Raw genomic sequence first — 24,115 nt, 5'->3', positions numbered from 1 at the left:
ACCTGATACTGGCAGTGCCTCACAATGTGGGAATGTGTGACTTCTTCAAAATTAGGTTTCCAAGGTGGGTGTTGTCCTTAGTGATGGTGACCACGAGCATGGAAGTTTGCACAGTGGACCTATTGTCTCTCCCTCTCTGTTTGTGTCTCTTATGTCTGGCTTTAGGACTGTACATGAATTTGCAGTTCTTTCCATTGCTGTTGGGGGGGGGGGGGGGGGGAGCAATAGTCTCAAAAGCCTGCGAGCCATTGCAGCTTTTCATGTTAGTCAACAGGTGACAGTCAAACGTCAAACCACATTGGAGTAAACACGCTCTGACTGAAAAGACAGACAGGTAGGGAGAAAGGATGACAGAAGAGGAGCAGGACAGGACAGAAGTGAGGATCCAGGTGAGGCATTTGTCTGGTCGCTCTTCAGTCAATCACTGTGGACGTGGTAGCCTCAAGCCACACCATGCAGAAGTCCATAAAAAAGTTGCTTATTTTAAGCAATTGCGCTTCAGCAAAAGAAACTTTTCTTGAAACTTTACTTTCTATTATTTATATCAGTGGCTTTGCTGCGATTCCTCCCCGAACAGCCAATCACGGCATAAACAAGGAAGACAAAGAACTTCAATGATTTTGCGTCTACACTGATCACTATTAGAATTTACTCAGCAGAAGGACCACAAGCCAGTCTGCGTTGAAACTGTTGAAAATATCGCTGAAGGGGCAGACCCTTAGTATCGATGCTACGTATTGATGAACGTCTGTGGTGATACACTGTGCGGCATATTGTACTCTCAAGTCTCGCAGACAAAATGAAGTGTCCTCCATGTGCTCCAGTAGTCCACTAAGCAACTGCTACAGTAGATGAGAAGCCCAGCGAGGCTCTGCAACCATCGATCTCCAGCTACACTGACGCCCCTTCTGTCTTCTATTCCTCGTGTGCTGCTTCAACACTACTTTTCTTCTATTGCTTTCTTATTTGTTCCCCATCTCTCTTCACTTTTCCATTCCCTCTTTTTTTTTCTTCTTGCATCTCCCGTCTCCCTCCCTCTTTCTTACCCTTCACTGTCTCTTTTCTGACTCCAAAATGTGAGTCTCTATATTTAGATGCTCCTCTCCTCTCCCCTTGATTTCTCTCCCTTTATCTCACCTCCTCTTTTTCTACTGTTGAAGGACAGATTCGCCAAAGCGCTCCGAGATTCATCAGTGTTGTATAGTAGCTGCTTTTTGATCAGCTTGATGAGTGACAATGCAGCCGCGGGCTATTATATACAAATGTGTTTTTATAAACACTTCTCCATGTATATGTAAATCACTGTGCTGCTTAGTTGTTGTACGGGAGGCTGTGGGAACGATGGTTATAAGTGAACATTGCATGTTGAGGGCTAAGTTAATATAGTTAAATGATGTGTTTTTTCTTGTTTGTGTGTGCTCTGGAGTGTTTGTGAATTAGATTAGCTGGGAGGGAAGTCTCTTTTAATATTTGATCAGGGGGGGGATGGAGGGTGGGCCTGTTGTCCTTGTGAGTACACTCTTAAGATGCAGCTTCTTTGCTCCCCTCTTTGCATGAACTCATTGTAAGCTGCGGCCCAGTGTGGATTTGAGAAAGATTCCTCTGTTTGCCGTCTGACAGAGCCACAGTCACACCACGTTACTCTTACACACACAGACACACTCTCTGGACTCCCGCCTCGGCAACAGATAGCAACTGGTCACCAGCAATGAGTCACCATCATTCAGTCATTCACTTGCACATTCAAAAACCACACATTTGAACAAATAACAATTAGCTTTAAGTTCACAGACATGTATTCCTTTAGGACTGGCATTGCTGTACCATATGTTCACTTCTTACATTTTCTTCCTCATGGTAACCCTTTTGTTTCATTTCCTTTATACTGTTCAGTTGTTCTATATGTGTGTGTTGTAGTCTTAGACCTTTGTAGCTGGTGGCGGCAGTGTTTTAACAGCTCAGGAACAGGCAGCCTGGGTTCTGTGAGGTACAGTAATGTACAGTAATGTACAGTAATGTACTGTCGTGTCTAGCTGAGTCGTGACAGGTTCCTTTTTTGCTGTGACAGGTTTTGTTTTAAGACCTATAAAAGGATCTGGACAACAAAATGCGCGCACACAAACACATACGTACACACACGTACTCTCACTTTGAGTGGCTCGTTGGCAGAGTGAGAGAGAGATCAGGGTGGGTGTTAAATGTGAGTTTTGAGCAGCTCCATAGACTTATATTATCATCATCACTTGTACTCGTGCTTTTGGAAACAGAACTGGGATGAAATGAAACTGGAGGAGAAAGGCAAAGAGATGTAAAAGTGAGTTAGAGGGATACATTCTGTGTGTTTGTTTGTTGAAGTGTCTCAGTGTAAATAACACGAACGGCTACACGATCCCACAGGTTGGAGGTGAAACTAAAAGTGGCCGCACCTAATGCTCGCTCAATGTGAATTAAAAATGTGTGACTAACTTGATTTACTAGTTTTTTTATCCGGCCAAAATGATGTGGACAGCCCTGGCTACATTCGGTAGACAGTATGTGTGTACCTTAAGTCTGGGGCTGTTGGGTTTAATGGTCTGGACGATTATGGTCATAGGAAAACTTCAGCATACTTTGATATTTTAGACAATACTGGGCTTCCAATTTTTGAGGCACCTATTTTGAGAAGGCCATTTCCTGTTTCATGAAATAAATGTGTTTTTTTTTTTTGTTTGGTGTGGGAGAACTTTACTGGCCTTCAAACTCAATCCCATCAAAAACTTTTGGATGAACTGGAACAAGCCAACATCCCTGCAGCCAGGCTCTAAAATGTTGTGGAAAACCTTCCTAGAAGAGTGGAGGCTGTTGTATCAGTCTGTCAGTCTGCAAAATGTGTTGGATGTTCACAGTTTGGGTTATACTTTTAAACCTTGCCTTCATTTCCCCTTCCAAACAAGTACAATAAAACGAAGGTTTTCTTTGCAGCCTGTGTGTTTGTCTGACGGCTCATGTTTATTGGTAAGACTGGTTAGTTTTCACACTTTCAAAAACAACTTTCACAACACAGAGTTCCCAGAAGTCAGGATTGAATCCTGCTATTAGACGATGTCACCCCTTAAAACACCACCTCCCCTGGAATTCCCTCGTGAAATCAGGGGTTTGTCCATCATGATGGGTCTGCTGCAGTGATGAAACTGGGTTTTGCACCAAGAGACACATGAGATTAGACCACTACCACTACAACCAATCTCCTCGCACCTGCAAAACCAAATGCAGACACTTCCTGTAGGTGATTTCACTTCCCTGTGCCACACAGATATATTTTTCAAAGAAGTAGCCCTTTCCTGTCTTATAATTATACTTAAACCTGAGTAATTATTGGACTAGAATACCTTCATACATTTGTATTTAGCCGGTTTGGTTCTGAGGTGAAGTAATAATCCTCTCAGCGCATGATAAAAGTATCAATCAACTAACATGCATATATACACTGACATATCATTTTTTGCACATACATTACTATGATTGCACTGCAGCTGTTGAGCGATGGTTTTTACATTAAAGTTTAGTACGAGGTAGATAAGTGGAAGTTTGTTTGTCATTTGAATGACACCTCCTATCTCACAGCTCGGTTCATCAGGGCTCCACCCCTGTTTGCATAGGTGGACAATCCTGGCTACCCTCTATGTTAAAGGCAACACATATGAAACAAAAGACTCACTGTCTGGCTATCTGTTCCCGTGCCTTCACCTCTCCTCTCCTCCCCCATCTCTGCCTTTTCACATCCTACCATCCCTTTTCTTCTTCAACCCTTTCCTCTTCTTGTTGCACTCCTTTATGTCCGACTCTCACTCTCGTTTTTTCCCTCCCTCCTGTATAGCCCTTTTTCTTCTGCCGCTTCGTTGTCTTGCAGTCCTCCTCATCCGCCCCTATCCGCTCCTCTCTCCCGCTCTCCCCCCTCCTTTCATTTTGGGTTCTCCAACAGTGGTAATGAGATGTTTCATTATTTGCATTTCACAGCTTTTAATAGAGAGAGAATTTAGGCTAAGCCCCGGGTCGTCAGTCAGGGAGTTACCATGGGAGACATAGCAGGCTTAGGGGCCTAGAGAGAAAGATAGCCCAGAAACTACACACACATACACGCACACATGCACAATTGTAAAGAAGGAAGACACAGGAAAAAGACAAACAGAGTAGGACATAGAATATAGAATAGGTAGATGGGCTGATATGACTTTTTTTTAAAGCTCTTTGTATGTCAAAGAGTATCACTGAGACTTAAAGGGTGATCGGAGGAACTCTAGGTGACGTTAACACTCGGCCATTAGTGGTCAGGTTAAAGGACGTCTTAAAGTCACACCTCTTTTCCGGCCACTCTGGGATGATCTGAGTCCATCCTTACTATGCCCGGATTTCCATAAGATCACACCAGGCTTAACACCTGTGTGGCTGAAGGAGAGGGGACATGGTGTCACAGACGGCCTGGAGCGGCTGAATTGTGCATGTTAGTGTCATAAGCCGGATGGAGGCTTATAGAGGCAGATCTTTTGGCAGGTGCACAGAATGTGAACATGCGCAAAAAGCATGATGAGCAGCACGGAGGTCCTCAGGTGTAGATGTGGAGGGTCCAGGTATTGTCTTAGGGTTGTGTGTGTCGGAGGGGACTGGGGGGAGAGAGCGAGGGCTGAAGGGAGTAGCGCTAAGTCTCCCTAAGCCTCCTGGATCCTCTTTGGTCCTTCTCCACATGACATGGCTATCCTTCTATGAGTCAATCTCTTCCTCCACCTTGACTTCTTGGAAGCCGACCAAAGACACCGAGAGCGGACGGAGAAAGAGAGAGCGAGATCGAAGTGCAAAATGTGGCATGATTAGAGCTGGTGGGGAAGGTGGAGAGAATAAAGATGGAGGGTGTGGGATAAAAGAAACATGAATACTGAAGACGGGAACACGTGCATTGAGGTCTAAAGAAGATAAAAGGAGAGACAAACATGAACAGTAGCTTATTTCCAATGGAAAACAGAGGACAAAGACGCTAAGAACGAGACATTCACAGCTAATAGCTTTGATGTGTTATTTTTTCTAATTGCAGCTTGCATGTCTGCCTGTGTGTGCATGTGTGTCGTGTGCATGTGTGTGTTATGTCTGTCCGTGCCTGCCTTGTTGATGGGCTGCCACCCTGGCTTGTCCCGGAAGGCTGCCAGCTCCGTCGGATTGGGGATTAACCCCAGGATAATGGCCTTGATGCCCAGTTGAGTGGAAGCAAAGCTGTTTAAAAAATATTGGCTGCCTGAGTCACTCTCCCCTCTCTTCCTGTCTCCCCATCTTTCTATCTTCTCATCTTTCTATCCTTGCCGTTTCTGCTCTTTCTCTTTTCTCTCTATTTTTCAATGTTCAGCTTTTATATTTCCTTTAAGTAGAAGTACTAGTAGATTTTTACTCTGGGAAGTAATAGCTGTTTTTGATCATACTGTCATGTGTTCATAGAACAAGGGCCTCCATTGTCCAGACGGATATCATTTTAATTCCCCTTATGCATGTTGTCATTTTGTTTTACCAGTATTTCTTCTCATTATATGGGAAAATGTCCACGTGCAAGCAAACCAATTATTTCTTCTTGTACCTTTTTTAATTTTTCATAGATATTAGCATATAATGTCAGATATTCTCTTTTAATATTTATTTCTTGAGGCGAAAATCGTTTATTTCACTTTGTTTTGAAAGCTTAACATAATACATAAATCATTTTGTGCAGACCTGCCAACTTTTCCATAGAAACTATGATATGGTGGTGTTCTGGTGCAAAAAGAAACCTGTTGCTTTTTTGATATTAACTTATAAAATGTTTTAACTGAGGCACGAGGCTGGGATGGTTGACAACATAAATGCCAACTTTTGGCTCCTGAAACCTGACTTTATATCCCCCTCCTTCCTCTTCACATTCATTCAATTCTTCAATCTCCGGCCAGTTTTTACTGCGTCCTCCCTGCTGATTTTAAACAACAGTGCCAAGATAAAAGCAGAGATGTGAAAAGGAGGGACTTCACTGCTAATAGAAGATCCTTAAAAGTAGGAATGATATGAAAAGATAATGTGTCGGTACATAAGAGTAGAGACTTATTGCAGTGCTGTGCTTATACAAGTCAAACAGTAGCCTACCAAATATATATATATATATATATACATATGCTTTGTTTGTTTTTTTTGCATTAGCAGAAACAAGTTCAGTCGGCTCATCAAATTTGACTTTTTTGATTTTATCAGTCTGTTTTTCTCTTTATTTATTCATGGGATTTATTTATTTATTTATTTTAGCACTCTCACAACAGGCTCTGTGAACTCGAGTTAGACATTCTCGTCCAACCAAAGTCGTTTTTATCAAATAATGAGCAGAACTGTTACATTCGTTGAGCATAGGGCCACAATTTGAATGTAAAGTGATTAGCTTAGGGTGGCAATTTTACAAGCAGCACACCGTCCACTAAATTAAAATGTGCCCTGACCAACTGGAAATCCTTTAATTTAAAATAAATACAACTGAGAGTGTATGAAACGCTCATAACACGCATAAAGAAACTCGCAGCCAGTTAAACCGTGTGCCTGCAAGAATGTTAATGAGGAAGCAGACAAGTTTTACCAAAGCAAAAGTGTGCTGTGAGTTTTATTTAATAAATGATGTTGTGTAATCACACATTATCCCGCTGTGTGAAGATGTTTCACGTGTTGTAACATCTTCATCAGGTATGATGTACGAAAACCTTGTGAAATCCCAGCATGAGGCCGCTGTGAAAGCTGTCTATGTTAAACCCCCGTACAAACAAAGTATCGCTCTGCCTTTGATCCAGAAGGACCTTGCGCACTGTCTCCCGCCGGTCCCATGCGGTCAAGGAGGCATAGAAGTGGCTCGGAGGGACAGGCTGCATTAAGAGAAACACAACAAGGAGGAAGCCCCATTCTCTCACTCCATCACACGTCTCATCTCTTTAGTTGTCTGGCTTCGGCCTAAAGTGACTTTGCTGTGATGTGACCAGGACAAACCGGGTGTGATGCCATGACGGCTCTGCTAAGCGTGTGAACGTGTGTGTGTTTAGTTCTTGCATGTGCTTGTGTATTTAGGGGCAGGGGCTGGATGTGTGTGTGTGTGTGTGTGTGTGTGTGTGTGTGTGTGTGTGTGTGTGTGTGTGTGTGTGTGTGTGTGTGTGTGTGTGTGTGTGTGTGTGTGTGTGTGTGTGTGTGTGTGTGTGTGTGTGTGTTATATGAGGGAAATGTGGCTCTTGATTGCACGTGTGTGTGTGTGTGTGTGTGTGTAAAGTAAAAGAGGGGGGTTAAGGAGGACAGTCACTTTTGATTTGGCCTCAGAAGGGTGACAGGCACTTGGAGCTCTGGTGGCATGCTTTACTGAAACAATCGTCTCTGACCATATATAAGAGCTCACAGACTGTCAACCTGCCTCCTGATGACTTTTTCCTTGCTTTTTTTTCATGGTGAAATTTCATCGAAGGATGAAAAGCTTTTTTCTGCTCTGTGACATCCTGAAAGCAAGCTTTAGTTTCTGTAGCCTTGGTGAGACTGCTAATGCTTTGGAAGAGACACAAAAGTCTCTGCCTCTCGCTCTTTACTTGTTTGTTTGACAAGTTCATTTCATCTTACCTTCCCATATCGTGTCAAGTGTATATTTGGGAAAAAAAGAAAGAAGTATGCTATAAATCAAGGCTGTAGTTACATGGTAGAGGGAGGCAGTTTTGTTCCTGCTGATAGTCGAAGCTCGTGGGGTAAGATGAAGTAGCTCGCTGAGGAAATGAGAAGCGAGGATGAACGCTGGAGAGGCTTTTGAGGGTGTTTATGTGCCGTAGTAACAGGAGCATTGGGATTGGTTCCTCTGGAAAAGGGGTTTTTGACTGGAGGGAATTGGACATTCTGAAATTAAACAAGCCAATTAGGCAAGCAAAGAGTTTAGAGGTCAAAGCGCACTTCATTAAAGTTCCTCTCTTCTGCCTAACTACTGACTCAGTGTGTCTCTGAGTCTGTTGAAGCAATACATCTGATTAGACCTCTCCCTCTCTTCCTCTCAGTCCTTTGCTGTCCTTTTACCCTCCACTGATCATTGTTTTTGTTTAATTTGAGGCACCATTTAACATGTCCTTGGCTGCAATCATAGCCACACATTCACGCCACATACGACTCAGGCTCGCACACTTGCCGAAAACTTAAACACTCAGTTTGAAACATGGCCCCCTGTGTGAAACATGGCTCCCTGTATCAGAATGCAGCAGCCACAGTGACATTATGATTAGCTCTTTGGACACGCATCGCCATCACGGAATGAAAAGTTGCACTAATGAACTTTGATTTCAGTTACTAGATTTACTGGGATGTCCCACACACTGGGTTGTTTTCCTTTAAAGTGCAAACATCTTGTTTGTTTTACTGTATAAAAGGGTTTTCTTTCAGCCAAAATATGGAAAATATATATATTTGCTCACCTTCTTCTAGTGGTATCTAGCCATACAGATCTCTTTAGTTTGATTTGTACAGATTTTGAGACTCAATACAATAGAGATGGAACTCCTTTCTATCCCACAAAAAGCTCACTGAAAACTATTGACAGTGTGGATTAATTGGGACGCTGTTTCTGGAAAGAGATGCTGCTGTTTTTCAATTAAGTGAGCACAGCATATTTAATTGCATTCACCTCCATTGTATTGGAGTGGAGTAGGGAATCTCAGATATCCTTTAACTAGGGCAAAACTGCATAGCAAACACTAGAGGTACGCAAGAAAATGTTTTTTTGTGATTTGGGTAAACCTACTTTTTAAATCCATGTTCACTGAGTACACTGCTGTGGCTGTAATTAGCATGTTGCTTGTTTTCTAGAGTGCTTGTGATTGTTACTCATTGATACTGGTAACAGAGGTGGACACGGAGAGCTGGAGGACCCTGATACGTGCAACAATTGACTTGAGCAATGGCAGTCTTATTCCTGCTGTTATTTCTTTGGTGTAGCTTTCTTTCACTGCCTCCTCTAAACTACCAGTAGAGACATATTTTAAATGGGGGCTGCTGATTGCCTTGTGCTGTACGGTGACCCTGTATTTCACCATCAAACATTGGCTGGAAAAACAATTAATAGAAAAGGTATTGAGGTATTTCTCAGTGAATAAATGCCTTTTTTCTGTGTTCTGTATGTGGCTCTCAGCCGGAGTCTATCTTATAGACCGGGGCTATACAATTGAATGTGCCAGTGGCCCTGAGTGAAGAAGAGGACAGAAGCTGCTGTGTCTTTAAAAGCGCTCCGTTTGTCTCCAAAGGTGAGCGGTGAAGACTCTCAATACCTCCATCAGGGTACCGCAGAAAGGAAAGAATATCTCAAGGTTAGACCGCCAATAGATGTTTTCTAAGAAGTGTGTGAGCTGGAGGATAAAACACTTGCGTCAAAACTTGCCTTTCGAACCTCTGAGGGACACTGTTATTCTGCATTCTCATCCAAGTTCCTTCCTCCACACGACTCTTTATTTCTTTGACTTAAATAAACGCCAGTCAAAGTGAAAGGTTGAGAGCGAGCCGTGCATTGATCAAACTCAGGACAGTTTTGGGTTGTTGGGTTTTTTTGAGAAAGACAGGCTTCAGCAGTTGTCACCGTCACTCCATTCCGCTCGTCCAGTGCTGTTCATAGGAGGTGTGTTTGTCCAAGTGGACGTGGGAGACACTGTGGATTTATCTGATCTTACAAGCCATCAGGTTGAGCAGAGCTTTGCTAAACATGACCTGAAGTGTGCCGGCCCCCGAGCAAACGCTGCTGTCACCTTGGCCAACCCGAGCTGTCATCTCTCAGAATGGCCCATGAGAGCTGACAGCTGTGGCGTTCCCAAAACAAATCACTGCTGCGTTTGGTAACACTCTGCGTCCCCGCGATTTAGCCCTCACCAAGACGAGAGCGGGAGCGGCGGCTGCTAATGCTCTGGCTAATGCACTGCCTGAGTGTGTGTGTGTGTGTGTGTGTGTGTGTGTGTGTGTGTGTGTGTGTGTGTGTGTGTGTGTGTGTGTGTGTGTGTTCATCTTCTTCCTCTGTGTGTGTTTGTGTTTGCAAGGGCTTATGAGGTTTCTCTTTGTTGTTCTGCCACTTAGTTGAATGGTTCAACATAGAGCGATGTTCATATCTCCCTTTGTCTCATTTGGCTCTCCCTTCTCTGTGGCTTTTTTCGATTACCTGCATCCCTTCAGGTGCGTGAGCTCAAAATGCCTCTTGTACATCATCTAACCTGAAGACAGCAGAAGAAATATAACTAATACCCAGTGACATCTTACATCAATAGTTGTGAACCCAAACGCCAGAAGATCCTTTTTGAGCTTTTAGATTGTGAACATTTAAACACCTCCATAAATCCTGTCAATGAACACTGAACAGTTGGATCTTTCTTCGCTGACAGTTGAGCAGCGCCACAAATTGTCATTAAGGATCTTCTTCTCTGTAGTTTTCAGAAAAACTTTGTGTTCACAACCCAGACTGAACTGTGCAAGATCAGAAACACCGAGGTGAAGGTTCAAGAGCGACTGTTCGTCTCAACTAGACAGTTGATTATATATTCGCAGTCGAAGGAGAGATGAAGAACAAAATAACAAGGAACTGAGGCTGTGTTTATTGATAAATATAATGGTAAAGTGGTCCGTACTAAATGAGGTGTTTTTCTCCCTCTCAACTGTTTTGTGAAAGTGTCACGCTTTTTAACTGACATTTTTAATGAGCTTACACACTCTCTCTCTCACACACACACACACACACACACACACACACACACACACACACACACACACACACACACACACACACACACACACACACAAATGGACCTGTCAGACACGGTTTAAACACAGAGATTTTTCACTATTTGTTACTGGGCTGTTTTTAGACATCAAAGTACAGCAGTTGAGATGTGGTTTCTATTGATGCCATTGTTTTTTTATGTCACAGTCATTATTGAGATATCCTTACCCTGGCTCGTCTTTAAAGGAGTGGTTCAGCTAAATTTGCTTATTTTTCCCCCTTACGTGAAAATGAATCTGACGTTCGAAGCAAGGGGTTTGAATATAGCTTCAGCCATCAACCATATATATGGACTTAAAAATATACGAAATGGCTTTGATGTAGTTCTTTCTGTACTGTGTCTTTCTGCTGCTGTACAGTCACAATTCCACACTGTACATTTAATGGTACAATATACTGTATACTTACAATAGTTTTATATTACTAAAATGTATTGTATGTCTTCTTTTGTTTCCCAGCAGACGTTTGGAGGAGAGGCTTTTGTTCAGCTATACAGATGAACAACAGGAAGGAGGACATGGAGATCTCCTCTCACTACCGTCAGCTCCTCAGAGAGCTCAATGAGCAGAGGCAGCATGGCATCCTCTGCGACGCCTGTGTCATCGTAGACGGAAAGATCTTCAAGGCCCATAAGAATGTCCTCCTGGGCTCCTCACGCTACTTCAAGACTCTTTACTGCCAGGTAAGTGACTACAGTTGGGTCAAGGGAGTGTGTTAAGTGCTTGTTTTTCTCTCAGATCATAGTAGTTTTGTCCTGTGTGTTTCAAATGTTTTGATTAAAAAAAGGTTTCCTGCATGATATATATAAACAAGGACTGCTATGAATAATCGTTCTCACTCTTCAGGTTAAAAAAGGGGCAGAGACTCACCACCAGACTACTGTCACTCACCTGGACATTGTCACGGCGACAGGCTTCAAAGCCATACTGGACTTCATGTACTCGGCGCACCTCGCCCTCACCAGTAAGAACGTGATCGAGGTCATGTCAGCCGCCAGCTACCTGCAGATGACGGACATTGTCCAGGCCTGCCACAGCTTCATCAAGGCTGCGCTGGACATCAGCATCCGCTCTGAGATGGCTGACGAACTGGCCGACTTTGAGATGGGAGCTGTTGCTGCCGCTGGTATAGGCGGAGGTGGAGGAGGTGGAGGAGGAGTAGGTATAGCAGGAGCAGGGGGTAGTGCGGGAGCAGGTTTAGGAGGAGGTGGAGGAGGAGGGATCGTGGGCATGGCTTCTGAAGCCCTGGCCTCCATCATGTCTGGTCGCAGCCCCTCCCCTTGGCTGGCGCGCCGCACCAGTCCGGCCAACTCTTCTGGGGACTCAGCCATCGCCAGCTGCCACGAGGGAGGCAGCACGTATGGCAAGGAGGACCAAGAACCCCCTAAGAGCCATGAGAGCCAGGAGGAAGCCTGCCATGACTCCCAGCCTGCCTGGCCACACGACTACAGGCCTGTCACCGTCAAAGAGGAACAGGTGTCCCCCGCATCCTCCTCACATCCCCGGGACACTCCCAGAGGGGCAGCCCAGAGTCAGGGGGAGACAGGGGCTGGAGGGGCTGCTGGAGGAGGTGGAGAGGGGTCATGGCAACCCCTATCAGGGTCAGGGCGGAGGAAGAACAGGAAGAACAAGGACACTGTCAGGCATATTACCCAGCAGGCTGAGAGGAACTGGGACAGAGAGCGGGACAGGGACAGAGACAGGGACAGTAGGCCTGGATCTCCTCTGCCCTCCATGCTGGCTGTGGCCGGATGGAACTACAACGGACAGGAAATCCCAGGTAAGGCTGACAAACCTGCTTCATACACTGTTTACTGTCTCCTGTCTTTTATGCATTATAGACAAAACGGATGCTTTTTCATGTCCAAATACTGTTTTTCTAGTGGATCTGTTAGTTAGATTATTAGTTTAGTGTCACACAAGCAGGTGGAATTAAATGTGACTGGCTCTAGAAATGAGTAGAATGGATGCAGGGCAAAGTAAAGCAGACCCTCACTTATATCTTGGAAAAGACTTTGCGGTTCTCATTAGATGACTTTGAGGCTTTAGTGTTTCCCAGAGTTGCTACAGTTTCCTTGTCGTCGCCTACTTAGTTATCCAGTCATGTAATTAGTGAATGACTGGTGAGATAATAAGATTAGGTTAGATAATTAGGTGAGAGTGTTGTCTCAGCACTCAACTATAGTAGAATATCATTTATCTCTGCTTCTCTTTAAAAGACACTTTCTAACCAGTAGGGAGGGCAGCACTTGTGTGCAAGCCATCAAACTGCTTTGTTGACTTATATTGAACTCAAGTTCAACAGAGTCTGCATGACGCTTTACAGTGCATGCACTTAATGTTTTGAATCCTGTGTGGATATGTCAATGCTTGTCAGACTTCCTTACAGTTCACTAGTTAAAATGACCTCTTTTCCTCCTCCGGGTTGAGATTATCATGCTTTTACACTAACGTGTTAGGCCTAAAGTGATTATCTCAAATCTTGGAGGTGTGAGGTGAAGCCTGGGTAAATGCAGATGGATAATACAATCCTCTTCTTACTGCAGTTTATGTAACACACACTCCCACATAAACAAGCAAATGCATACACAAACACACTCTATCACACATATTTATTTTGAGAAAGTATCTCTTGATCCTCAGCCTTGCAGAATTGTTTGGTGAACTCCTTTACACCAAAAACTAATACATAAAAAACACTTAGCTGTGTGTGTTTGTGGTCGCGTCGTCTACGTGTGCGTGTGTGGGTGGGTGTGTGTGTGTGCGTGTGTGTGTGCACACTGTGGGGCCCAAGGCGTCGATAGGTAGATCATTAAAAGTAAGAGAAGCTAATCCTGGGCGCATTAAGGGAGTTGGCTGTGAAATGGGCACACGCGTCGCGCAGCGAAAGAAAACAGGATAATTGAATTGACCTGGGTCACTGCACGGATTACCAGCGCGTCCTCGCCATCCCAGGCTCCTCCCCCTCTCTCTGGGGTTTAGGGAAGGACCTTCTTGAAAGGGCAAGAGGAGGAAAAATGCAGAGAGAGTGGTGGATAAGAGGGGTGAGGAGAGAGAGAAGAAAACAGAGCCAAAAAAAGACAGGCGAAGAAGACAGAGCATCCGTACAGGCTTATGAGGGTTTGTCTGCTTAGCTCTAAGTGTCCTAAGTCCCAGATTTTGTGACCTGCAGTCAGACATTATTATGAGGCCCTAGTACATCTTTTTTGAGCTACAGAATCACATGCATAGCCACATACACCCATAAAGTAAATAGCACTATTAAGCCCGTTGGCCAGTTTCTCAGTGTGGTAGAAGGTAGAGTTTTACTCTGGCTGTGGTGAAGCAGCCATTACCCAGAGATGTGTTTTCTCAGCCAAAGGTTAGAGGAAGTCTAGTGTTGCTACTGGTGTATGCTCACCTGGTGTTAGCCAAAAGAAAACCATTCATCTTGCTTTCCACTGGGTTTCAGGACTGGGCTCACAATGGAGAAGAGTGGGGGAAGGAGGAGACAAGAGTCTTTGTATCTTGAGGTTATTAACTATCTGGGTTTCCTTCAGTGGGCAGACTTTGCCATTTAGCAGTAAAATATCATGTTACCGGTGGGCTTACGTGATGTTTAAGAGTGGTAGTGTATGACAGTCAGGACATGTTTCACTATTGTGTGAGTCAGTTTGCAGGAGGTGGTTTCTGTGTGTTTAGCGAAGGTCTGGGGGATTGCTGAACAGGTTTAGTGAGGTCATTGTTGGATTGGGGGTGGTGTGATGTTTTGGTTGTGGGAGTGAACTTCTACTTCTATCATTATGATGCTCATGAATTCTTAGAATGAAAAACCTTCAAAGTGAGGACATTAGTGTGTTACTTTAGTCCCTGTGGGTTTATGAGAGTTTGTCTACTTAAGTCTTAAGTCTCCTTAAGTCCGGATTTTGTCACCTTCAATAGGAGATCCGAATCAGATGTATGGGTATATGGGAGGGCCAAGGAATTAGAAAGTGATTTACATTTCTATTTAAAGTTTCTAATTACAACATTGACAGCATTGCAGTGTGGGCAAGGTAGAGAGCAAAGAGTTATCACATACTCTGTACACTATGAAGCAGTTTGTTGGAAGCTTAGAAGAAGACTTCTATCTAATGAGAAAACACAAGACACATTAGCCAACACGTAAATTGAACTTGATAGTAAAACAAATATAAAACATGACATTATCACTGTGATTGGTGAATTATCCCTCCAAATAGCAGGCCTACAGCGCATCGTTTTGATGATGTATACCATAAATGTATTTGTTTATTGCTTCATTACTTTTACTGGTGTGTTGGACAAGTTCATCCAAGCAAATACAAATAAAAACATTCAAATGTCAATGATATAAAACAGAGAAAAGAAGCTAAATGTGAAATGGCTTTTATCGATCGTTGGAAATTGTCAATTAATTTTCTGTCGAACGAGTAAGAGACCATTTTGACTTGTCACAGCAGGAAAAGGCACAAAATAACACTAACGATGCTCCGATGAACGATGAAGTCTTGACAGTAATACAGCAGGCACAATATCAGGACCCTGAATGTGACACACCTAGAACAGCAGACATTATTAACGTCATTAATTACAGCTGTGCATTTTCTGCAATGCAATGTCAAGATGTCTGTTGTGAGAACAATTAGAGTTATTGATTAAATCAACAGATCCGTTTTAGCAGTACGAGTCCTTTTTGTGGAGCAGGTAGGGCAACAGTTAAGGCAAGGGTGTCAAACTCATTTTAGTTCAGGGGCCACATGCATTACAATTTGATCTCAAGTGGACCGGACCAGTAAAATCACAGCATAATAACCTATAAATAACGACAACTCAAAATGTTTCCTTCGTTTTAGTGCAAAAAAGTACAAGTACATTCTGAAAATGTTCTAATTTGATCTTTTTACAAAACATTATGAACAACCTGAAATTTCTTAAGAAACAAATTTGCAATTTCAACAGTAGTATGCCTCAGTTACGGATTTGGCCCCCGGGCTGCATGTTTGACACCCCTGAGAAGGGTTATTCCTACTATTAAGATTAGGGTCAATGTTTGGGAAGTTTTCCATCCTCACAAAGCTGAAAGAACAAACGTGTGTGTGTGTGTGTGTGTGTGCGTGTGCGTGTGTGTGTGTGTGTGTGTGTGTTCCCTGAAAGTCCAGCTGTTTGTTTCCATGAAGGGATATGGTAGGTATAAAGGAAAAAGGCCTCCTTCAGTCTGAGATTATCTTAATTGCTTCATTCTTTATTGATTAGAAGTGCCTAGACACACACACACTCTCTCTCTCTCTCATTCATGTGTGATCGGTGTCCATGCTTTACTATTAGAAACGCTTACATTACATACTACATGAGGGCTGCTTGACTGAGGATTACTCTGTAATATAGGGATACTATACAGCAGGCTATAGCTGTGTAAAGGGCTCAGTGTATTAGTGCGGAGCCGTTTCATAGCGTTTGCATGAAAATGCCGTGTGCCAGTGTTGACATAAACAGCTGCAGGAATTAGGATTTGTTTTCTTTAGATCCCCTTCCCTTGCAAACATCTGCTGTGTTCACTTGATGTCATTATTGAGGCCACTAAGTACTCAACTTCCTTTTTCTCTCTCTCTCTCTCTCTCTCTCTCTCTCGCTCTCTCTCTCTCGCTAACGCTTGATCTCCCTCTTACTTATAGTCACCTTGTCTGCTGCCACAAATATTTGAAATCTTGCATGTGAATTAGGAAAGAGAAGAATCAACCCCGTTTGCATTCCAGTGATCTGATCACGTGCATATATTTTTCTGCACAATAATATATTAAAGGTGACAATTTCTTGAGGATGGGGAGTTTTAAATAGTCTCTACTTCTCCTGCCTGCTTATGTGGTAAACCTTTAAATAATTACCTGAAATTATTTTTAGTTTGGCCCCCGCTGCTTCTTCCAAACCTGGATTAAAAAGCATCTGCAAATCAAAGACAGAGTGTTTTAAAAAAATCAAGCGTGAAGCTTTTTATTTGATTAATTCAGTATATTCTTCTTTAATGCTTCATATGAGCCTCTATTCTTGTAATCCATGTAGTGATGAAACCCTGAGTTTATTAATTAATTATCTGATCAACATGCAATTAGTCTACACCCTTACCACACTCAAGACAGGTTTAAAAAAATGATGTCTATATATTTGACATATTGGATTTTTTTTTTTTTTATATGCTCCGCTATACTGCTACTGTATTTCAGTTTTTACACTTAGTTCCTTTCAGACTCCAGACACAGTGGAGAGGTCCTTTCTCAGGAAAGTCATGGTTGAGTGTTTCTAAAATACAGTTTTCAGTGTATCATTATGCCCTCAAAGGCCTTACTTTCTGCCATTTGATATTTTCAGTATTTTCTTAGCATTCAATGCTATTATTTGATTTTATTAAAGTAGGTGTCACGTATTCGGAGAACATGTTTTGGAGGCAGAACACGATCGCTTGAGAAGAATCCCGAGCTTGTAAAACCATTGATTTCTTTCCTACTTCCTTGATACTTGGGGCAGACACCAACTTGATCTTTATCCCACATAATAACAGCACTGGAAATACTTTTTTTTTTTTTCTTTCGCTGGTATAAAAAAAACAAAAAACAAAACACACACACACATGGTGACCTTTTGTGGCAGCTTGGGGGATTTTGGCAATCTAGTACATGGCCGTTGTGATGTACACACATACACATACACATACACATACACACACACACACACACACACACTCACACTCACTCACACACACAGCTTAGAGCATCTGATTATGTAGACGTGAACAGTTCAATCACACGTGGGTTGTTCTTTCCATTTCCCTCTAGCTGTTGCACATTGATTACATCGAGAATCTTTTTTGAAATCCAACATCTTTATCTGACTCTCCTCCTCTCCTCTCTGTGGCCTGAGAGTTCCCCTCCTCAACCACTAATACACACACGCTTACGCACACTGACACACATACACATGCCCACAGAGACAAAAAAAAGTGAAATCGTTTTTCCTGGTTATTCCTGCAAGCTTGGGAGCGCTGCAGTTTGTGCTACATGTTTTGGCTTGTTTGAATTTAGACCTTCATCCTTCGAAGCTTCGGAGCCTCCTGGACTCACCTGGGGCCCCACAGACAAGCGCTCTCAGAACTGCCTTCTAGTTTGCACTTCCGCATAAACTTTCTCTCTTTTTTTTTTCTTTCCCTCCCTGCGCTCGTCTCCCCAAGTCTCTGCAGTCTAAAGGTGAACACTTGAAATAATGAATCGGATCCCCCTTTTGCCCCCTTCCTCTCTGTATTCCAGTTAAGACTCTCCCCATAGTATTTGCACTTCATTAAACTTGAAATAGGTTTAATATTTAAAACACCGTGAACAGATTTCAACCCCCTCACCCCTCGCACACCTTTTTCCCTCCCTTCTTCTCGCTCTAAGTTTAATAATCTACTCTCATATTTCCTCCCTAATTCACTCCTCCTTCATTAAAAACCAAAATAGATTTAATATTTCAGGCTGTGTGGACTTAATTTTAACCCCTTTCTTCATGGCTTGGTGCTTAACATGCATTGGGTTGAATAACTACATCATGTTGAGGTCTCTCCCCCTGTATTTTCTCCTTTCCATCCATGTCTTTCTCTCTTGTTTTGTGTGGCTCCTGGTTCATCTTTCTCACTTTTTCCACAGTCAGTCTATTATCAGTTCTGTCTCTTACTGTCTTTGTACTTCAGGCCTCTCTCTCTGTGTCTGGCTCTCGCTCCCCCACCCCCTGTTTGCTCTGCTTCTTTGTCCTCTGACGGCACAGATGATTTCAGCCCTTTCCTCCCACCCTATTGACTTTTGTGGCCTGCTCACCCCACCTCCCTCAGTTTCCCCTACTGCCTCCATCCTCTCCTTCCCCTTTTTTGTGACTTGCTACCACACACAAGCACACTCATTTCCCCCTCATCTGCCTGTTGTATGTTAGCGAGAGGGGTTGAATGCTTTTTTTTGTCCTTGTGGGAGTTGTGACGGAAGACTAAAATACGGTTCTTTCCCCATTTTCCCATTTTTCCGTTCTTTCTTTCTCCCGTCAGCCTCCACTTCGCTCCCCATTAAATACAATTATAACAGTTCCACTATCACCGTGGTAACCAATCATTTCTCGCCGCCCACCAGTCATCTTTGTCATATGACCTCACATCCTGCTGGACATTATGGGCAGTCCACCAGCTAAAAAGCCCCTTCTCCTACACCACCACGCCATCACACCACACACACACATTCACACAATTTTTCACACTCTTGCTGTCTGTCTTTTTCTCTCACAGCACTCTCTCTCTCGCTCAGTTCTCAATACTGACACCTGCTCTATTTATAATTCGGTTGGCTTTAAAAGAGCCATTTTGGACAGGAAGCTGCCCCCTCCCCACTCCTGACCGTGGCTTTTTTCCAAAACGTCAGCACCCCCTACCTCTCCACCTCCTGCCCCTAGAACAGGCCGGAGAAGGATTGCTGGGTGGAGAAGAGGAGGAGTGTGTGTGTGGGGTTGGGGGTGTATTTGTGTGTGAGGGGGGGGTTAAAGATTAGCCATCCCACCCTGAGTGCACCTGGGTTGGGCCCATGTGTTTTAGTCAACCACGGCCCACACACACACTGCACTCACCCACTAACCTATACCCACATGTATTCATAACACCTGCGAATACATATACCTATAAAATACTACATTTACATGTTTTAACTCTGTCTCTACACGCACAAATCTCTTGGCATTGATCACTCAGGTCAAAGAATTTATTTACCCAGAATGCATCCTGACAGGATGTCCTGTTGGCAATGTGCAGGGGAGGGTGGGTTTCTGCGGTTGAACATTCACAGCAGTACCCCACAGCTAAAACCCTCACACATCAACACACACACTTCAAACTCCATCACATACCCTAATGTCTATACTCTGGGATATTAAGGGTTGTGGTTAACGCTGAGTCTTAAAATATGTATCATGTCTGTGTGTTCATATTTGACTGACCGTGAGTAATGCGTTTTGACACTAATTATGACACTTTGGAAATTACCTCACTGTGTCTAACCTAACTGAAAATCTGTAATAAAAAAACTATGAACTTTACATTTGAGCGAGGCCTCCTCCTCTTCGATGAGAGATCCGTGACAAGGCTCCTCTTATGGAGATATGAGATGGAGATGTGATGTGATCTAGGATGCCTCTCTCCTCCAGTGATCTGATGGCCAGTAATGGGCCCTGCAGCCGTGAGCCTGGCAGCACTGCTCACTGTGGCTTATGTGTCACACTGTACCCAACATGCACCAAGAGTTAGTCGAGCGCAAGCAGCCAGGATATTGAGACTAGTGGTGTGTGTGTGTCTGTGTGTGTGAGAGAGAGAGAGAAAGAGAGGCAAACATATAGTATACACTGGCAGACTGACTGACAGGAAGAAGCAGAAACAGGAACTTTGGTGAAAAGTTTAACCTTAGAAAGTGCTTTACAGTAAGCCGATGGCTCGGTCTGTGCTGTCTTTCTCTCTCACTCTGTCAACTTGAAGTTTCTCTTTCCCGGTCTGTTTATTTTAGAAAGGTGGCTTTGTTCTATTTACCATACCCACTCCCTCTGCGGCCTCTACCCCCGTCAGACCAGTTAGAAAAGGGGAGCGAAGAGGAGGATGAGGGGAGTGAGGAAGGGGGGTGCCTGTGCATGATGTTTGGACAAACGGACAACCCGAACAGGATATAGAGGTCTACAGCCTGTGGGTGTGTCGGTTTGGCCGAGGCGCAGCTAACACACAAACACACAAACCTGCGTGCACACACACACACACACACACACACACACACACACACATGTACACACAATCGTGGGAGTGTTCCCGCTGGAGGGCAAAGTCTCCCTTCCTCTTACACATTCATTCTCTCCTTTTCCCTCCTTCCCCTCATTCCCCTTTTCCGCTGTCACACCCCTCCACACCTCCTTCCTTTAGACCTCTCTTTCTCCTTCATCCCTCATTCTTTCTCTTGTGACAAACATCCCCCCCCCCCCCCCCCCCCCCCAACCCTTTTTTAAAAGAGGAAAAAAAAAGTGTTAAAGACACAGAAGAGTCGGCCAACAGCAATGAGAATCCAGGAAGGAGAGGCCAAAATCTCCACAGGGAACAATTATGGTTTGGGCTGTATACAATACATACAAGTGTGTGTGTGTGTGTGTGTGTGTGTGTATTTGTCTGGTACACTTGCGTGTGCATTTAATAGTTATAGAGGCGTTGAAGACAGTCCTGGAAGTCCTTCACAACTATTTGTCCCTCTCTTTATCTCTCCTCTATCCCTCCTTCCCTCTGTCTGTTTGGACCATCCTTCCAAACCCGTCAATTGACACTGTCACTTCTGTTTTCACTCATCTTGTACACTGGAGCTACGGCCGCTGTGTGTGTGTGTGTGTGTGTCTGTCTGTGTAGTGTCTGTGTGTGTCTGTGTGTGTGTGTGTGTGTGGTTTCACATTGAGTAAAGGGGCTTCAAATAAAAGGCAGGGCTGTGCGTTAAACTTCCTCCTCATCAGCAGGCTCTGTGAGCTTCTGTGTCTTGTTTGTTTGTTCGTGTGAAACTGGAACTTCCAGATTCTATTCCAAAATCAAGAACTTATCAGATCAACATTTGTAATAATGCAAATAACAAAAAATCCAGCCCTGCAACAGAACTTTTCTCAAAGCTATAATCAATATTTTCTTAGTAACAATGCTGCTTCGTATTTGCTGGATGTGGAAATAAACGTTAACTAGTTCCCCTTATCAACTTAAAAGGGGATACTATGTGCTGTACAGTGCTGAGTATTTACAAGTTTGAATACAATCCCAAAAGCATAGAGAGGCAAATATGAGGACAAGGAAGGATAATTGAGAAAAAGCTATAATGACATATATGTAGATTTCCATGCTGGAAAAACATCATTCAAATCTCTTATAGCAGCAGCTGTAGTAGATACTCAATTAGCTTAACCAATGGAACATGTTTTACCTTTTCAGAAAGACAAATAAAGAAAACCTCAATCGAGAGATTGCAGTTATTTGAACTCAGGACTTTGGCTTTCTATATGCTCTGCTTATTGTCATTAGACATGATGCTGCTTCTACAGAAAGAGGCCAAACTCTCCTTTGTTCCTGTTGCCCCCCCCCCCCCTCCCCCAACCCATTTGCCCCATATCACCTGCCTGCCCGTACACTTCATTGTTTCCACTTCCCTCTTTGCAACTTTTTCCTCCTCGCTACCCTCATGCACCAGCAGCAGCATGCAAACTTCATCCGATCCATTTGATCTCCTTTCTACTCTCCCTATCTCTCTCCTCGGCCCTCATCCTTCTTCCTCGTAAAGTATCTCTGAATCTAAAATGGGTCATGGGCTTGTTTCAGGTGGAACTTCCCACAACAAGGGTACCCATAGTTTTTTTTTATTTGTTAAAACTAATTCCCCAGTAGAGACCATATCTGACCTGAGTGGGGAAATAAACTTTCAAGGGCCCTTGTGTGAATTCAGAGTGAATTAGAGAATACTAAAGGGGACTGATGTATAGAAAAGTAAAAGAGGTTTCAGAGTTTGTTCTAAGAGTGTGTGTGTGGGAATGCATGCGAGATAGATAGAGAGACGGAGTGTGTGTTTGAGTGTATCTGGTGTAATTGTCTGTGACCCTGGCAGTTTTTTCTTTTCTTTTCGTGGTTGGGACTGTTTGGCCTTCCCATAGTTAGTCTGGCCTCAGAGTCATCCAGTCTCAAGGTTTCGTGTGTGTGTGTGTGTGTGTGTGTGTGTGTGTGTGTGTGTGTGTGTGTGTGTGTGTGTGTGTACAGGAGAGGAGAAAGGGACCAATGGAGGTTAGAGGTGGATTTGATAGCGCAGGACACTCAGACCCCTCTCTCCCTCTCCACCTCCATACCCCCTCTGTTCAGGCCTTGATAAGTGGAGCCGGAGTCTGTGGGGGTTAGGGATTCCTGTCTGGCATAAACACACACATAGAAACACACACACACATACACACACACGCACTGGGATCCGCCCGCTCTGCATTCCTGTGTCCGACTAAGGAAGCTGCCTAGCCGTCTTCCCCTCCACTCCCAAATTATCCCCTTCTCCTGAAGTCACTGCATACTTATCACACGCCTCTCTACCTCTCTCTTCCACTCTGACTCATACATACCTCTTCTATCTACCATGTCTTCGTCCTCTCTATCCTTCAAATGAGCACGTTGCAGACAGCACATCTAATCATCAATTCGTGAGTCGTAAAAATGTTTCATTAGAGCAAGTGAGGCGATGATCTGCCAGTTCAGTGACATGCGTTAAAGGTTCAATGTGTAATTCCGAGCCACCTGCTCCAAAGACATAGGGGGCAGTATTTCACCTCTAAAGCTGGGTCCATACAATCTCTAATGTTTATATTTTAGTTATAGGAGTTTGGCATATTTATTGTATTCTAATTTATTCATAATATTGTGTATTGCATTTACTTCTTGTTATGCCTGTCAGTCAATAAGCAGGGCAACAATACCAAATTTTGACCAAACTGCTAAAACTCTGAGAGCCGGTCAGAAAACACTGTTTTATAATCTTAACGTGGGGCTTATCTATCTGTGTTTACTGGGGCACTAATGTTAACCGGGGCTGTAGTCCATGTGACGTTACGTTAGTTTGTTTATTGGACTAAATATAAAGTGGCAGAAACTAGAAAACGCTAGTTAGGGTTAGTCAACACATAACGTCAAAACAGGTTACCTCTTCACTTTCTGTTGATAATGTTTCTTAATCGTTTTAATGTTTTACGTTTAAATTCTGGCACATCTTACACTTTGAACCTTTAGTGTCACCTTATTGTAGCGCAAAAACTTGCTCAAAATGTATCATTTTTTGAAATGGTCTTGGTCTGTTACTCAATACTAGAAAAACAATAGAAACTCCATTGGGAACATTCAAAAATAATTAATTGTATCGACAGAGAAACACTCCCATATGTCCCTGTGGGTTTCTTTTTGTTTAATCTTTCACTGCTTTTCAATCTTTTGCTCATTGTTTGAACTTTTACATATGAGCTCTACTTTTCCCCTGTACGCCATCTCTCCCTTTCACCCTCTTATCATCCCGTGTTTTCTCTACCTCCCCTTTTGCTATCTGGCTCTGTTTTATATCTTTTACCCCTTTCTCTCCTTCCCTCCCTTCCTCATTCTATTCCTCCCTCCCTTACAGGGTGTGTAGCAGGGGTTAGGAAGGGGTCATGTGGTCCTGCGCTGCCCTTCTCTCTAATGGCTTCTTAATGAGAGAGCCAGAGAGAGAGAGAGAGACAGGGAGAGGAGCAGTTTGGAGAA

The 24,115-nt window shown here is 43.5% G+C and overlaps 1 protein-coding gene across 6 annotated transcripts in view; it reads left to right on the top strand.

Moving 5' to 3' along the window:
* Positions 1-24,115, top strand: part of zbtb46 (zinc finger and BTB domain containing 46) — a 56,810-nt gene that overhangs the window by 7,684 nt on the left and 25,011 nt on the right. For 3 of the 6 annotated variants that reach the window (XM_029435073.1, XM_029435075.1, XM_029435077.1), the window contains 2 exons: positions 11,254-11,477; positions 11,641-12,574. In XM_029435073.1, the coding sequence (XP_029290933.1) occupies positions 11,292-11,477; positions 11,641-12,574 (1,120 nt within the window). In that variant the 5' untranslated portion in view covers positions 11,254-11,291. Of the gene's footprint in view, positions 1-11,253; positions 11,478-11,640; positions 12,575-24,115 lie in introns of those variants that run through there. The other 3 variants (XM_029435074.1, XM_029435078.1, XM_029435079.1) reach the window with 2 other exon arrangements.

The sequence above is a fragment of the Cottoperca gobio genome, chromosome 7 (assembly GCF_900634415.1).
Source record: "Cottoperca gobio chromosome 7, fCotGob3.1, whole genome shotgun sequence".
Taxonomy (NCBI): Eukaryota; Metazoa; Chordata; class Actinopteri; order Perciformes; family Bovichtidae; genus Cottoperca; species Cottoperca gobio.
Note: the sequence above shows the minus strand (reverse complement) of the source record. Positions and strands in the feature narration are given on the sequence as shown.